Here is a 16061-nt window from a genome sequence, read left to right as displayed (position 1 = left end):
AACTTGAATAATTTTTAATTTGGTATCAATCAAAATTTGGCACCATACAAACATCAACACATGGCACTATTAAATTAAAAACCCATTTGACATGATTACAAAACCTCCATTACGATCTTGCTTGTTATGCTTTACATGGTTCGGTGCTTGTAAAACAAGTGTAATGGGCTGTTATTTGCTTTAGATAAATATTTCACACCAAAAGAAAATGAAAATTCAGTCTACCTAATTATCACATTTCACCGCAAACTATTAAAATAACAAGCGAGTTTGCATTCATCATATTATCAAAACATACACTCTCTAAAGCCAAATTCGTATTTTGATCGATGGACTCGACTCTTGCCGGAACTAGCAACTAACAAAAAGATAAAAAGATGATAAGAGAAGAGAAGTAAAATAAAACCATAATTCAACTACAAGAAAAGGACAACCCTCCATGCAAAAGTCGATCACCCAAAATAAATAAATAACATGGACCCAAACTACCCACTAGAATGTCCATTAGCTCCCCTAAAAAAATGTCCATTAGACAAAATACCGAAATGAAAGAAATGTATGAAAACTAATAGGCACATAAAGAGAAGAATCGAGAGTCAGAAATATGTTGATTGGAGCTGAGAATAAAACAATTCGACTGAAAAATAGCAATTCCGTAGAAGTGTTTGCACCAACATTTGAGATCGCTTGCTGCTAGTTATGCCAAAATAAATAAATTATTGAACCTGAAAATAAAACCATTCGCACGAAAAATAGCAATCCCGTGAAAGTATTTGCACCCGTATTTTTGAATCTCTTGCGGCTAGTTTATCCCCATCCAGCCGAACAGCCGATCCTATCAACATTAAAGTGCATCCAAGAATACCCAAAAGCACCCAAGCACTCAACCCCAAAACATAAACAACACCAAGTGGAGATTCCACTTTCACTTCAATTCGTTTCCTCTTCTGTATCCAAGCTGTCCAACCCCAAACCCACAACCCAAAGAGAGAGCATCCCATCCCAACAGACACCAAGCAAGTGCACACGGACCATCCCTCACCCTCACCACTCCAGCAGCTCCCTCTCAGCGCCGCGCTGCGCTGTGCCCTCCTGTCAGTCCTACCGCCACCTCCAGCCAGCTAGTACAATTCCCAGCTCCTCCAACCCCGCTCCACCACCTCCCACATGATGCCATCCCCGCAGATATACCCGCAGCAATTCAGCTGTCCTCCTCTCACGCCAACCTGACACACCTCCCCTTCCCATCCCTTCCCTTCCTTCCCGTTAGTTAGTTGCCGCTCGCCACCGCACCGCACCGCACCGCACCGCAAGAGGAAGGGCACTCGCCCGCCCTCCTCACCTTGCTTCCGCAGAAAGATCCATTTGGTTGGACTGGCGGTGGCTCCCCTGCACACCGCAGTGGTAAAGTCGCGCCCTTTTGTGTGTGCGCTTGCCTTGCCGCCGCGGCATCCGTCCCGCCCCGTGGATAACTAGTGATAGATCTGGGAGGCGCAGATCTGACCGGTGGTATTCTCCTTCCCGTCCCGTCGGCGAGTGTTTGCTGGGAGAAAATTTGTTGGGGCCATGGGGAAGAAGGGCAAGTGGCTGGGCGCCGTCAAGAAGGTGTTCAGCCCTGAGTCCAAGGAGAAGAAGGAGGAGGTAATAATTAATTTGTGGTAACTCTTGCTTGGGATTCTTCTCTCTTATTACTTATTTATTATGCAGTTCTTGTGCTGGATTTCCTTAGATTTTACTGCTAGCTCTTGTGAGCCTGCTGTGGGTCTAATCAGGATTTGGCTGTTTCCTCCATGATGAATTAATTGCAAACAGTCAGCTTATTGGGAATTTTTAGGCGGCAGAATCTTGAAATTGGCATATTGTTTTGTTCACTTCACGCCAGCAATTTATTGCAGAGATTTCTTACTATAGTACTAGTTCTGATAGCCTGTCCACTCATGGTGATTGATGGTTTCAGTTGGGCTGTCATGTTTGGACAAACATCTTTTCATTTCTTACTTGCCATTCAGTAATAACTGTAATAAATAGGGGACACCATCTTTCCACCTACAATTGGATTGTCCAGTAATTAATTTGACAAAACTATTGTCTTTGCGATTGTGTTATCATAGTACTGTAATTTGAACTGAATTCTGATGACAACCCAAGCTTTGCCTTTCAAATGCACAGAAACTGAGGAAGAAATTGGCTGCAAGAGACCCCAGTCCACCAGATCTAACACCTTCTACTTCCTTGGAAGTCAATGTTTCGATGCCGCCGCCGCCTCCCGCCGTTCCTTCTCCGCACCAAACTGAGGAGGTTCAGGTCCGTGATGTTGAGCTGGAGCAGGAGCAGGAGCAGAGCAAGCATGTGACCGTGGAGGCAGCCCCTGATGCTCCTGCGCAGACGTCGGCGGCATTGCCACCTGGTGTATCGAGGGAAGAGCTCGCGGCAATCAAGATCCAGACCGCCTTCAGGGGATACCTGGTAATTTGACATTAGCTCTTGAATTAGCAATTTCATGCCATTTGGAATGTTTTGTGAGGTCATTGTGACAGTTGGAATACTTAAATGGCTGGTTTCATTCTAACTATGTCATGAAATTTATAAAAATTAAAGATTAAACGTGTTTGCATGCAGTGTTTTATTTTCTGATGGCCGCTGATCCGGTCTTTGCATTTTTTCAACTTTGGAAGAAAAACTCCTGTATTGTTTATGGATTATGTCTCTGTCCGAACATGCCTGAACATGCAAGCAAATGTCTGCGGTGGCCTTCCTCAAAACTTTCTCTTACCCTCTTCTGAGGTTTAGGTATTATCAGCTCAACAACTTGGTCAGTTGCTTTTAATTTGAATTGAGACCTCTTGGTGAAATTCTTAGCTACTTACAGTTCTTCTGTTCTGTTCACAAATTTTGCATGGTAAATCAACTTTTATGGTTCAACAAGCCAGTATTCTTGCCTACCAGAATCCTCTGTTCTTCTGTTTTCGACAAACCAATCCTCTCTTACTCCTTAAAAGCACTCATCACCCCTTATGATTTAACTCACTAATGTTCATTTACTCTGTATATGATGTTGAAGAGGGCCTACAAAAAGATCTTCACAGACTAATCCATGCACATCTGTCAGTTGGTGGCAGCCACCTTTCATTATTCATTTGATTTTTTATATCATTTTTTGATGTTGATGGCATTGCTTTGTGGTATAGCCTTGATACAAAGGTAGCATGTCTTCAACTTGACTTTGTAGTTCCATTCCAAAAACACGATACCATATCCAGTGAAATTTTTATTTACTGAATAAGATTATGTTTTTCTTCCGCTATACATATTCCTTTTTCTCCGAACCAGGATTGCTATACATATTTTGAGAGTCATCATTGTAATAATGCAGGCAAGGAGGGCACTACGAGCCTTGAGGGGCCTTGTTAGATTGAAGTCATTGGTCGAGGGTAATTCGGTCAAGCGTCAAGCTGCTAGTACTCTGCGCTGTATGCAGACTCTCGCACGGGTGCAGTCACAGATACGTTCAAGAAGGCTGAAGATGTCTGAGGAGAACCAGGCCCTCCAGCGCCAGCTCCTGCTGAAACAAGAATTGGACAGTTTGAGGGTAGGCAAACCATCTCAAAGCCTTCATCAGTAAAAATATTGTGTGCGCCACTGTTGTCCACTCAACTCGCTAGGCATCTACTAGTTTTTGTTATTGCACGAAAGAATTTTGCTTGATGAGTACTCCAATTTCCAGAAGCATCGCTTTCTGTTTTGCTCCAAATCTCGCAGTCGCGGGTAATTACATCTTTTAAGTGAGAGCATTAAGCATACTCTGTTTTTTGAATTATACCAGATGGGGGAGCACTGGGACGACACCACTCAATCCAAGGAGAAGATCGAAGCAAGTCTGATAAGCAGGCAAGAGGCTGCGATAAGAAGAGAGAGAGCGCTCGCATACGCGTTTTCCCATCAGGTAGGCCTTCCCGATTCTTGAAAATAGATGCCAATCTTCGTTTCATCTCATTCGACTATGTCTCTTAAAATGCTTGGAAATTTGCACTATGCAGTGGAAGAGCAGTTCAAGGTCCTCCAACCCAATGTTTGTAGACCCAAACAACCCACACTGGGGCTGGAGCTGGCTGGAACGCTGGATGGCAGCAAAGCCTTCTGAGGCCGGCCGCACTGGAACCGGCAAGGAAAGCAACATTGACCAGGGATCAGTGAAGAGCACGAGTTTGAACCTTGGAGAGGGTGAGATCACTAAAGCCTTCAACCGTAGGGGCTCCAAGCCAGACAAGTCGTCACCAACGACTCCAAAGCTGACCCGCCCAGCTTCCCGGCTATCCCCTTGTACACCCACTGCCAAAGTGACACCAATAGTTGTGAAGAAGAAATCTGCTACTCCGAAGAACGGGATTTCACAGGTGGATGACGATGCAAGGAGCGTGCTCAGTGTGCAGTCTGAGCGACCAAGGCGGCACAGCATAGCCACCTCAACGGTGCGGGATGACGAGAGCCTCGCAAGCTCTCTGTCAGTCCCAAGCTACATGGCTGCCACAAAATCTGCTAGGGCCAAGTCCCGCCTCCAGGGGTCACCACTGATCGATAGTGCAGAGACGACACCAGAGAAAGGAGGCTCTGTTAGTGTTGGGTCAGCCAAGAAGAGGCTGTCCTTCCCAGCTGGAGGGGTGCCCCCCTCGCCAATGAGGCGGCATTCTGGCCCTCCAAAGGTGGAGAGCATGGTGAAGGACATCCCCGAGGCGCCGCAGCCAGAGGCCCTGGCGATCAGCGGTTGAGACAAACAAGCAACTCATGCAAGTGGGGACGGGACTATGGATTATGCAGATATATACACATTTCACCCATGAAAAAAAGGTTAAAGTTCTTCGAATTGTTGCATTTTGTTTTCATCCAATTATTATTGCGACTACATTGTCGGCTTCATTAGGGGAAGACTCTCGGTGTCGTCTGTCTGTCCATTTCATTTGTTGCTTGCTTGTGTAAAACCATATGGGGTTTGTTGTTTGTATGTACACAGGTCTTCTATTTATGCGAGCAATATATTTCTTCCATGCATGCCTTCCCAATGAACTTGTCAATGTGAATGTAGCACTCTGCCCCAATAAGTATCCTATCTTTACTATCTACACAAAAGCATATCAAATTTAGTGGTTTTGTTCACTGGGTTACGCATGTACAAAAAAAAAACAATGGTTGGTGGTGGCCATGCTCTCGCCATGGTTGCTGTCGGCCATGGTAGCTGACTAGCTGCTACCTCTAATCATGTTGCCTTTCTTATTACGGCAATTGCCCAGCATTCAGTTGACAACTTTTATCTCATATTATTTCAAGAGTGCAATTGGAAGTGCCGAAGACATTCTCCCTTATCTTTTTTTCGGTGGAAAAAAGAAATAATACGATATCTCCCTTATCTATGTGGAAATACACTGTAATTATGCAAAATTTTGTTCATTGGGACCTGCACAAAAGTAAAATGAAAAGGTTGTCTAGTAAGAACCATTTTTGCCTTAATTTTGTTCTCCGCAAATACCTGAAACTGGTGTCAGAACGACAATACTACCGTAAGCTCAGTTAATTAGTAAATAGAGTCAAGGTTGAAGCCAAAACATGGCATGTTTCACACCTTATCAGGTCCATGACAAGCCTCAGAAACATACTCTCCACTTCTTAAACAACTAACACCAGTTTTAGATAGACAGTAACAGCCAACACATCCAAGCACAGTTCCATCACTAATCATGGCAATTGATCAAACATTCATGGCCGAAGCACAGTCTATTAAGCATTAGTTCAGTTCATGCTAACGACCCCCAACATCGAAGTAGATAACTGAAATCTTCCAGGGGATGGTTGGGTGTCTCAACTCCTACCATTCCGTCTATGTTCAGAAGCTTCAACTAACAAGTAAAACTATTATACCTTCTCGCCAGTGCTCGATCGTCACACGACGCGCTTCAGTCTTCAGGAGAGTTGACGCGGCGGGCCCAAATCGCCTTCTGGTTGATCGGCAGTTACTTGCAGAGAACGGATTGTAGAAAATATACCTTCTCTCCAACAAGCCAAGCTGGATTTGAGTTTGAGGCTGAAGATCTGCAAACTCTTTCTTCGGCACATAGGATGGAATGAGCCTCGTGATAAACCGTGCGCTCAGCACCGACCTCCATATCGGTATGAACTGGTCCCTTGAGTACCAGAGGTCTTCTCCTCTGCGTGGTTTCCTTCTCACAGCCTGTTTAACACATAAATGATGGAGATATCAGTGTTGATAACCCAGTACATATTTCGACGTGAACAGGTTATTGTCATCGAGTTGTACATGTTCTTCAGGGTGCATAAGCATTACCATGCAAGAACAATCAAATGAAAAACAGAGTCTTAGTCGAGTTTTTTGATCTCGACAGGTCGTTGCCAATGCAAGAAAATTAAACACCCCCAGGCCAGATTTGTCTTTTGACTCTTCTGATTGATTCAGACTGCAAAAAGGGTATAAGAAGAGGATATGTGTCTTACCCAAAAAAAATTGACCGCACCAACCGGACAGATCATTTGTCTTTAAGAGAAAACAAAACAAGTCCGTCTCAGCTCTAGACATTAAAGGGTTCCTGAATTTGTACATGTTGGCTCTAACATATGAGACTATATAATGAAGTAAAAGATATGAGAGTGCCATTACAGCCGTATAATGAACTTCAGTGTCATAATAAAAACTTCTCATTCAAATCAATTTGAAGACTTCATCCCCTCAGTATCAGCATGGAAACAAAAGAAACAAATGAAAACAGAAAAATACTAAATTCATAAAAAAACAGATAGTCAGCATGCAGCAAAATAAGAAATAGAAAACTCTAAAGACGATGAAGTTCAGATATCCTTACTTTTTTTGCCTTGACATCCAGAGTTGGTGATCCTGTGGCTGTTTTGGTCGAATCTTTGTTCCCTGTTTTCCATTACAGAATTAGAACAACTTATTTTGTAAAATTTGCAAAGCATAGTTAAAATACCATGTTCTGCAATGCACACGCACCGCGTCCATGTAATACACTATTGGGCACTCCGCAGTCATAGGAGCGGCTTCAGAGCGTGCAGAAGGGAATAACAATCAGATTGTTATGTAAATCATTTATATGTACAAATGGATATCAACTATGGAAGCAGAGGCAAGAAAAAACGAACCATTTAAGCTCTTCAACGCAAATTCCTTTTCCATGAGGACCAACATCATAATTCTGAAGAATTGCTGAAACTTTTCCATGGACCTCCTGATGAGATGCCTGCATAATTTTATTTTAATATATAAACCACAGAGGTAATTAAGTATCTTTGTTTTTTGCTTTACTTGATAAGTATCCAACCCCATACCAGATCATTTCTACCCTTAACTTTATGAAATCCTCAGGTTTTGTAATCAGAAGAGCACAAACCCGATTCTTGTTGGCAAGTGACAATTGCCTTGTGAGTTCTCGAAATCCAAAACTTAATATACCAAAATATTAAGTTTCAACAGAACGAAGCAAACAAATATCTAAGACATTAGAGCTGCGATATACGAAAATGTGATACCTCTGAATGAGTTTGAATATATTCATCAAGGGCTTCACCAGCTTTCAGAAGTATCCTAACAAGGAACAATGCATTATAGAAACGTACTTCCTTCTCCTTCCGCTGCTTTGCTGCCTTGGTGTTTTTACCAATTTGCAATCCACACCCCTCCCTTATCAGGGAGAATATAGAATCATCAATACGGTTCTTGATCGTATCAAAACCATTGAGCTTATGGAATCGCCTTTGAGCTGCAAGGAGAAGAATGGCTGCAGGGACAATCTTCCCATGCTCGATGTAATTCCAGAGCTCATCGACAACATTATCCGTGTGAGCTGCAAGCAATCTAATGGTGTCCAAGAAGATCTTCTGCATAATACATGAATACAGAACTTCTTTACTGCTAATGTAACCAAAGTAGTAACGGATGTAAGGAGGGATTTGCTACAAACCATCTCAGGAAGGCAAAGCAGATGTATGAGCCTGTAGATGTACTCGGCATACCCCTTCAGGTAGCTCTCATCAGCTAATAGATTGTCCTCCAGATACGTGTGCTGGCAAGTGTTCTCGATGGCAACATGAAGTGGGAGGAGGCCCTCGATGATTCTTTCACAGGTGCGTAGATTAGCCAATGCACCATAGCGGAGCAGTATCTTAACCATGTCGGCGGAGAATATCTGGGCAGTTATGTGGAGGGGGAAGTACCCGAAGCTGGTCATGTAGTTGGGGTTGGCGCGCATCCCACGGAGCTCAGGCGCCTTCCCCTCCAAAACAAGCTTAGCACAGCGCAGGGCATTCTCTGTAATAATCAGGTCAAGGGTTTGTGGGGTGATGACGTATCCAGCAACCAAGTGCCCCCTATACTTTTTGAAGAGGCGAAGGAAGCCCGAAACACTATCTTTTTTGAGAACATTCAACAGATGGCCGAATATGTCATAGAATTTTAGCGTTGTCTCCTAGATATCCATGTTAAAACAATATGAAGATCAATCAGTTCAGCTATCCAACTAACAAATTAAGCATAACAACCAAATTGTATTCTATAGAGTTAACTTATGTTATTGAAATTGGAAAACTTATATTTTTCATCCCTAAATTATTTCCTAAGTGGAACTTTCCATCCTAAACTTTTAAAAGATCCAAAGCTGGTCCCTCAAAAAAAAAGTGGTCTTGTCCATATTTTTTCTTTTTTTTTTCAAAAAAGGGATCTCCCCGGCCTCTGCCTCAGAGTGATGCATACGGCCATCTTATTAACGAAATAAAAGGTACCAACAAGGTTTCAAGGTTTCCGACTGAAAAGTAATAAAAAGACAGCTCACACAGAGCAAAAGAGGCTGGACACACAGACTAGCCAAGATAAGATGCCACAACCGGCTAGCTAAAGATAGATAGGTAAACTAATTGCCTATCCTATTACATGACCGCCATGCAAACCGGTTGAAGATATCCCGAGCTACCATCTCCCAGCGGATAGATCCAGTAACCAAATGCTCCCTGGCCGCCATCGGAGTGAGTAGCGACCATGAACGGATCATGGCCGTGGCTCGGAAAATAACCTGCAAAAAATGAATACGTGATGTTCTGTTAAAAACCAAATCATTTCTGCAAGTCCAGATAGTCCACAACAAAGCGCAAACTCCAACACGAATATGTTTCGTTAATTCAGGCTCAATCCCAGTGAGCCATGTCCCAAATAACGTAATGACAGAATTCGGTTGAGTAATATTAAAAGCAATGTGAACCGTCCGCCAAAGTACTCTGGCAAGCGGGCAATCAAAAAAGAGATGTTTGATCGTCTCGTCCCGATCACAGAAGCTACACCTCGTAGGTCCTGTCCAATTACGCTTAATCAAGTTATCCTTGGTTAAAATAACCTGTTTATGGACAAACCACATAAACACTTTTATTTTCAAAGGAACTTTGACATTCCAAACGTGTTTGGAGGTAGGAATGGAGCTCGAATTAATTACATCAATATACATTGATTTAACCGTGAATACTCCAGACCTAGTCAGTTTCCAGCGCAATTCATCGGGTTGTTGAGAAAGATGGACATCCATTAGTCTCCGAACTAGACGGAGCCAATCTTCCCAACGATTGCCCACTAACGACCGTCTGAACTGAATATTAAGGGGGATGGATTGAAACACCGTAGCAACGAACACCTCACGTCGTTGAACACTACGATATAAAGACGGATATTGAATGGCCAAGGGTGTCTCACCGAGCCAAGTATCCTCCCAGAAGCGTGTACTAGCGCCGTTGCCAATCACAACCTTTGTCCTATAAAACAGAGATTGTTTGACTTTCATCAGGCCTTTCCAGAAAGGCGAGTCAGTTGGCCTGACTGTGACCTGGGACAAGGACTTTGTCTGTAGATACTTGCTGCGAAGGATTTGGGCCCACATGGCATCAGACTCAAAAGAAAGCTTCCACAGCCACTTGCTAAGAAGGCATCTGTTCTTGACTTCAAGATTCTCAATACCAAGACCCCCTTGGTCTTTCGGTCTACAGATGATATCCCATTTTGCAAGTCTGTATTTTCTTTTTAGATCATCACCTTGCCAAAAGAAACGCGATCAATGAAAGTCCAGTCTTTTCCTAACACCAACTGGGACTTGAAAGAACGATAGGAGAAACATAGGCATACTCGTGAGCACCGAATTAATCAGAATTAATCGGCCTCCATATGACATGAGCTTGCCCTTCCAGCAACTCAATTTCTTCTCGAACCGGTCTTCGATGCACTTCCATTCTCTATTGGTCAGCTTTCTATGGTGGATTGCAATACCTAGGTAGGAGAAAGGTAAATCCCCCAAGTCGCACCCAAACAATTGCCGATAAGCCTCCTGTTCGTCTTTGGCTCTACCAAAGTAGAACAGCTCGCTCTTATGAAAGTTAATCTTTAACCCGGTTAATTGTTCGAAAAGGCATAACACCAGCTTCATATTTCTCGCCTTGGCCAGGTCATGCTCCATAAAGATGATAGTATCATCAGCGTACTGAAGGATGGATACACCTCCATCAACCAGATGAGGTACCTAGGCACCCACTTGACCGTTTTCCTTAGCCCGTCCTATCAAGATGGCTAACATATCTACCACAATGTTAAACAAGATAGGGGACATCGGATCTCCTTGTCTTAGGCCTTTATGTGTCTGGAAGTAATGACCAATGTCGTCATTCACTTTAATTCCCACACTCCCTTTTTGCGTAAATGATTCAACCTGGCGGCGCCAGGCTTCATCAAAACCTTTCATACGCAATGCCTGTTGGAGAAATGGCCATTTAACCTTATCGTACGCTTTCTCGAAATCCACCTTAAAAATGACACCATCTAATTTCTTGGAATGAATTTCATGGAGCGTTTCATGAAGGACGACCACCCCTTCAAGGATGTTTTTGTCCGGCATGAAAGCAGTTTGGGAGTGCTGCACCACAGAGTGCGCAATCTGTGTGAGCCTATTAGTCCTGACCCTGGTGAAAATTTTAAAACTGACATTGAGAAGGCAGATCGGCCTGAACTGCTCAATTCTCACAGCATCCGTCTTCTTCGGAAGCAGTGTGATAGTTCCAAAGTTCAAGTGAAATAATTGAAGCTGTCCAGAGAACAGATCATGAAACATAGGAAGCAAATCCCCCTTAATAATATGCCAGCACTTCTTGTAGAACTCCACCGGAAATCCATCCAGTCCGGGAGCAATTTTTAACGTGATGCTTATGTGTAGTTCACATTGTCACCATGTGTTTGGCATGTACAAATTTCCTTCATAAAGTTCCCATTAGTTTATCAGAAAATCTGGAACTTTCGGAAAAGAAAAAAAAGTAAAAAAATAAAAGTTAGAAAATGACAAACATATTCTTGGTATTTTCTGATTTGCATGAAGTTTGAGTTATTTAAGATGCTCCCTTTCATTATGAAAGTTATTTTTCATATAAAATATATACCGTGTGTGCTTTTGGGCCTATGTTTTAGGATAATTCTTATTTATTGACTTCTTGTGATAACTTCCTGAAATTCTACTAATGGATTAACACTTTTTTCTGAAGGGAACTGATGATGCGGGAGACCCGTAGGCCGTAGCATGAATGCATAGCGTAATTCAAAAAAGTTGATAGTTGAGGGGTCAATTTGGGTGGGTTAACCTTTAAAGAGTTTGGGGGTGGAAAGTACATTTATATTACAACTGGAGGAATATGGGATGCATGATACAGGATAAACTAGAAATAAAAGTTGCAGGCAAAACACGAAGAATGTTGATTAGATGTCAAACGATATGTCAACCATACGAAATGATGGACAGGTCACAGGTGTAATTAAATGATATGTCAACCATACGAAATGATGGGACATGTTACAGGTGAGATTAAAGAACCTTGGGGGTGCGGTCTGGGACGATTATGTTGGTGGCTCTGACTTCGGAAAGGAAATCGGCAATCTGATGCAAGTACTGAAAGAGACGAACTGTCAGTCAAGAACAACTGCCATAAGAAGTGCACAGTGCAATAACATGACATGAGGGGGCGAGTTAATTTACCTTCATGTTATACTGATGAGGGCACTGTAAGGCGAGTATTGAGGGATGGGGAGGCGGGCGGGGAGGGTTCCATGGATCATCGGGCTTATATGTGGCGCTTTTACCGTTGCCTTCACGGCAAAGAGCGTCATCCTCTTGGGCTTTTGTCGATCCGTCTGTGGCTTTGGTAGTAGTATCATCTTGGCGATCAACAGCTTCCTCTGCTGCGTGGCTAGTTTTGTGGACTGTTTGCATCGGCATTGGCTGGCTGAAAGAGGAGACGGGGTGAAACAGTTGGGGTGAACAGATCAGATGCCCAGATCGATGAATCCTCCACACGAGTCGGGGGGCGGGGCGGGGGTGGCGCTATCGGGACTTGCTTGGGCGCCGGCGTGCCTCCGTCGCCTCCTCCTTTGCCCTGAGCCGGATCGAGAGACTACGTGTGGGTGTGGGGTAGGTAGGGGCACTGCCATGGCGCGAGCCCATGTTGGGGCCCAGTTGGCTGCCACATGCTGCACAAATTAATTACCGGGAGCGATAGGCCTGGCCCAAGCGAAGGTATTCATTTATATCAACTTTCGTGTCTCAAAAAGAAAGTTTATATTAACTTTCATTGCCTAAAAAACAATTATATCAACCTTCATTAAAAAATCCTACAAAAATCGAATAAAGTATTCATTCAGGGTGAAACAAGTTCAAAATGAAAAAAAAAACTACTAGTAATATTTGAGACAAATTCACCATGCTAGAAATTAATTAATGTATTTAAGGAAAAAATCATGCAACTCAGGTTTCCTTTACTTCATACCTAGTAAATACTACGTGATCTAAAATGACTTATATTAGTTTACGGAGATAGTATAAAAATTTGATCAACGGCTGAACATTTTTTTATTACATGAACATTGTGTGCAGTGGAATTATATATTTTGTGTAAAACACATGAAAAACTAAGAGCTCGATGCTTCCAAGGCGACTCGAGAAAGCCTTCCACCCCTCGATCTCTGTCGGGGAGCCCGTGGATTCTCCTCCCCTCCGCCTGCCACTCTGGTCGCCGGTTGCGGGGAGGAGAATTCTGGTGTCTCGACTTCCGCTAGTAGATATGATTCAAGGATTCAACGACGACGACTGCGGCTTCGGGCCGCTGGTCCTTAGGGGCACGTGCAGGAGGACTGTCATTGACAAGGTCAGGTCGGCTCCGGTATGAGAGCGACGATAGCGGCGCGTCGGCAGCTCGTTCTGGCGGCAGCAATGGTCGTTCGGTGGTCCATGGACCTCGATGTAATTTTTATTATGTTTGAGGTACTTTGTACTTTCAATGAATCTTTATAATAGATTTGATCCTTAAAAAAACACAAATACAAAGAGAAACAAATGGTCGGTTAAACTTCCAAGGGTCATGAATGACAATAAGATGTTTTTTTTGGATGATGGATCTAGTAAAATATCTTTGTTTTGAAACTAAATAAAACAATGCATCTACATTGTTGCACGGCTGTTTGGATAAACAGAGGTCCTCCATGTATCGTGGAATTGTTGCATCTAGATTATAACCCTATTATTTTGGAATAAAACTTCCGTTTTTCTCGCAAAAAAGAAGAAACAATATGCAAAATATGCAATGAAGCAGTAAATGGATCAACGCGTGTGGGCGAAGTGCAAACATGCCACATGTGTGGGCGTTATCATTTAGGGAAAAAATGATTCATACGAACATATGCAATTCTGGTCCAAATCTTAGATCCAAGCGCAAACTAACTCATATTGCTTTCTTATAGTCTTAATGAAAGTTGCATAATGCCAATTACCAAGTCAAGCAAGTGCATCAGCCAAAAACATTTATATGCTCAAGATCAACTTGCATTGCACTTCTAATTAATTTTGAATTCTTGATTAGTCGAAGACACAATTTTTCGGACTGTTCATTGCCCAACCTTGGATCTCGTCTCTGAGCTTGGTCTGAATCCACAATGGCCCAGGAGCAAATCCGCAGTAGAGTTTGTCGAGAACCAAAGCATTGCAGAGCAGGAAACGGGCCAGCGTCCTCTGCACGCTCCCGCCGTGGTAATGCACCAAGTTGATCTCCCTCACATGTCTCCTCAGGCAAGGGATGCTCACCGGCGGCATGGTCGCGAGGACGTCATGCTCGTTGTACCTGAGCTGGTGCGCGTCGACGATCTCCCCCACCTTGCATTCTTCTTCCCATCTATCGCGCGCGTGCAACTCGTCGTCGTCGGGGCCTGTTTCAAAGAGCAACGAAAGCACCTCAAGTGATGGGGCGTGGCCGAGTATCCTGCTCACGGCGTCAGTGGCGTCGCCGTGGAGGAGGCGGCCTGTTAGCTTGAGGTGAAGGAGGCTGGTGAAAACCGGTAACGTCGCTGGAGCGTCGAGTTGTATGTCGTAGCCCAGCCGTACGGATTGCAGGTGCAGGTGCTTGGTGGAGGAGACTAGCTGCAGGAACTCTCCGAGTTTAGTGAGCTCCTCCGACGAGACCTCCTTGCCGGAGATATCGATCGAACACGACGTGAAACTCGAACGGCCGGTGCCTTGGAGGTCCAGGAGAGACGTGTCGGGCACGTCGCCACGGTACTCCAGGGAGTGGAGATTGCCGTCGGCCGCGATGAATACCTTGGCTAGGTTGTGGCAGCAGCGGAGCGCGAGCCTGCAGAGGTGGTGGTTGCCGAGGAGGGAGAGCGTCGTCACCGTGGCGCAGGTCTCGAGCGTGAGATCGGTGAGGCGCGGGCATCCGTCGACGAGGCTCTGTACGTGTCGCTCGTGGTCGGACACGCGGGCGAGGAGCAGCACCTCAAGGGACGGCAGGCTGACGGCGGCCGGCGGGGAGAGGCTGCAGGGGCCGATGCTGATGCTGAGCGTCCGCAGCGCAGCGCAGGAGAAGAGCCTCGTCGGGACGGAGTACTGTGTCATATCGTGCATGTGGGAGCCAGGGCAGTATGGACGATTACAAAGGGGCTCGCGGCGGTGACGGCGGCGGTGAACGGCAGCTTCGGGTCGGGGTCGTCGGGCCGGCCATAGTCGGAGCCGCAGTTGTCCTCGTGCTCCTCGACGATGGGGCTCTCAGGCTCCTCCAGCCACACGGCGTCGACGCAGGTGAAGGTGTCGCGCCACCGGGTTGACAGCACCGCCGCGCGCGCCGCCTCCTTGGATGGGAGGGATGAGAGGATGCGCCCCAGCGTGGCGTCGCTGAGCGTGCTCAGGCGGTCCTCTCGTTGCCTCGCTCCGGCGACCTTGGCGATCTTCATCCCGTGGGTAGGATTGCTCGATGGTGACAAGACGGCAAGGTTTAGAGGCAAGACTTGCACCTTCGTTGCGTCCATCCTTCTTCCTCTCTTTGATGAATTGGCAATCCACTTCTCAATCTTGAGATTCATGTGATCATGGATCCTCTCGTTTCCAGCGTCAATGAGCATCGTCTCCAGAGCCATGGCGTTTTGGGCGAAGAATTTGACGAGCTGGGCTCCAAAGCAGTCCGTCGTCTCCCGCCGGAACTTCAGGCCGACTCTTATTAGGCAGCTGCGCAAGCATTCGAACGACTCGCCACTGAGGCCAGGCACATCAGAGACCTCGTCGTAGTCAACGTCTGTCGTCCCCGTCTCCGGCGGTCCGGCCACCGTCGGCTGCTGCAGTCTGCGGCTCTTGAAACGACGGACGGACTCCTGGAACTGAGCTCGGCGTTTCCTGTCCACGATTTGGGCCCCGTAGTGGTATTTCTTGGTAGTTTCGTCGTGCGACGTGCTGAGCTCGATCCGGAGGTCGCAGAGGGCCGGGCTGCAGCTGAGCAGGTTCGCGATCAGCTCCGCCACCGCGCTGTCGGTGGGCGTGTACACTCCCTGGAGTTCGAGGCGCTCGAGTCGTCCGAGCTTGATATCTTTTGCCTCGTTGGTGTAGTAACATCGGATCTCCTCCACATGGCGCACCCTCAACTTCACCTCCTTGGCGTGGCTGAAGCCGCGGACGGTTCCCCAGAAGCTCCGGCACGGGTCTCTGTTTCGTTGG

At 45.4% G+C, this 16061-nt stretch overlaps 2 protein-coding genes across 4 annotated transcripts; one reads left to right on the top strand and one right to left on the bottom strand.

Annotated features, from left to right (window-relative positions):
• Window positions 1-1041: 1041 nt before the first annotated feature.
• Window positions 1042-5057, top strand: LOC123180208 (protein IQ-DOMAIN 2). The gene is made up of 5 exons (XM_044592187.1): window positions 1042-1641; window positions 2170-2466; window positions 3374-3589; window positions 3824-3943; window positions 4038-5057. Exons 1-5 carry the CDS (start codon window positions 1567-1569, stop codon window positions 4764-4766), a joined length of 1437 nt encoding a protein of 478 aa, XP_044448122.1. The 5' UTR covers window positions 1042-1566; the 3' UTR covers window positions 4767-5057.
• An 808-nt stretch (window positions 5058-5865) lies between these two features.
• Window positions 5866-12495, bottom strand: LOC123164923 (uncharacterized). 3 transcript variants are annotated; one of them, XM_044582536.1, is made up of 8 exons: window positions 12069-12495; window positions 11907-11981; window positions 7983-8486; window positions 7552-7899; window positions 7165-7262; window positions 7016-7062; window positions 6867-6928; window positions 5866-6220 (listed from the first exon to the last, which is right to left on the bottom strand). In XM_044582536.1, the coding sequence occupies exons 1-8, from the start codon at window positions 12306-12308 to the stop codon at window positions 5885-5887; spliced, it is 1710 nt and encodes a 569-aa protein (XP_044438471.1). In that variant the 5' UTR covers window positions 12309-12495; the 3' UTR covers window positions 5866-5884. The 3 variants fall into 3 exon arrangements, with proteins under 3 accessions (XP_044438471.1, XP_044438488.1, XP_044438480.1); XM_044582553.1 differs by having other exon boundaries at window positions 7983-8329; XM_044582545.1 differs by having other exon boundaries at window positions 6083-6220; window positions 6993-7062.
• Between the last annotated feature and the right edge of the window lie 3566 nt (window positions 12496-16061).

The sequence above is a fragment of the Triticum aestivum genome, chromosome 1D, assembly GCF_018294505.1.
Source record: "Triticum aestivum cultivar Chinese Spring chromosome 1D, IWGSC CS RefSeq v2.1, whole genome shotgun sequence".
NCBI classification, from domain to species: Eukaryota; Viridiplantae; Streptophyta; class Magnoliopsida; order Poales; family Poaceae; genus Triticum; species Triticum aestivum.
The sequence above is the reverse complement of the archived record's forward strand: the minus strand, read 5'-3'. Positions and strand labels throughout refer to the sequence as shown.

Bases quoted from the DNA above. Each gene is read 5' to 3' on its own strand.
- LOC123180208 (XM_044592187.1), top strand. From the start codon at position 1,567: ATGGGGAAGAAGGGCAAGTGGCTGGGCGCCGTCAAGAAGGTGTTCAGC. The intron at 3,590-3,823 runs GTAGGCAAACCA...GAATTATACCAG, and splicing joins AAGAATTGGACAGTTTGAGG to ATGGGGGAGCACTGGGACGA. The intron at 3,944-4,037 runs GTAGGCCTTCCC...TGCACTATGCAG, and splicing joins CATACGCGTTTTCCCATCAG to TGGAAGAGCAGTTCAAGGTC.
- LOC123164923 (XM_044582536.1), bottom strand. From the start codon at position 12,308: ATGCCGATGCAAACAGTCCACAAAACTAGCCACGCAGCAGAGGAAGCT. The intron at 8,487-11,906 runs GTTCTTTAATCT...ATGGATATCTAG, and splicing joins TCCCAGACCGCACCCCCAAG to GAGACAACGCTAAAATTCTA. The intron at 7,063-7,164 runs GTTCGTTTTTTC...CACGCTCTGAAG, and splicing joins TGCGTTGAAGAGCTTAAATG to CCGCTCCTATGACTGCGGAG.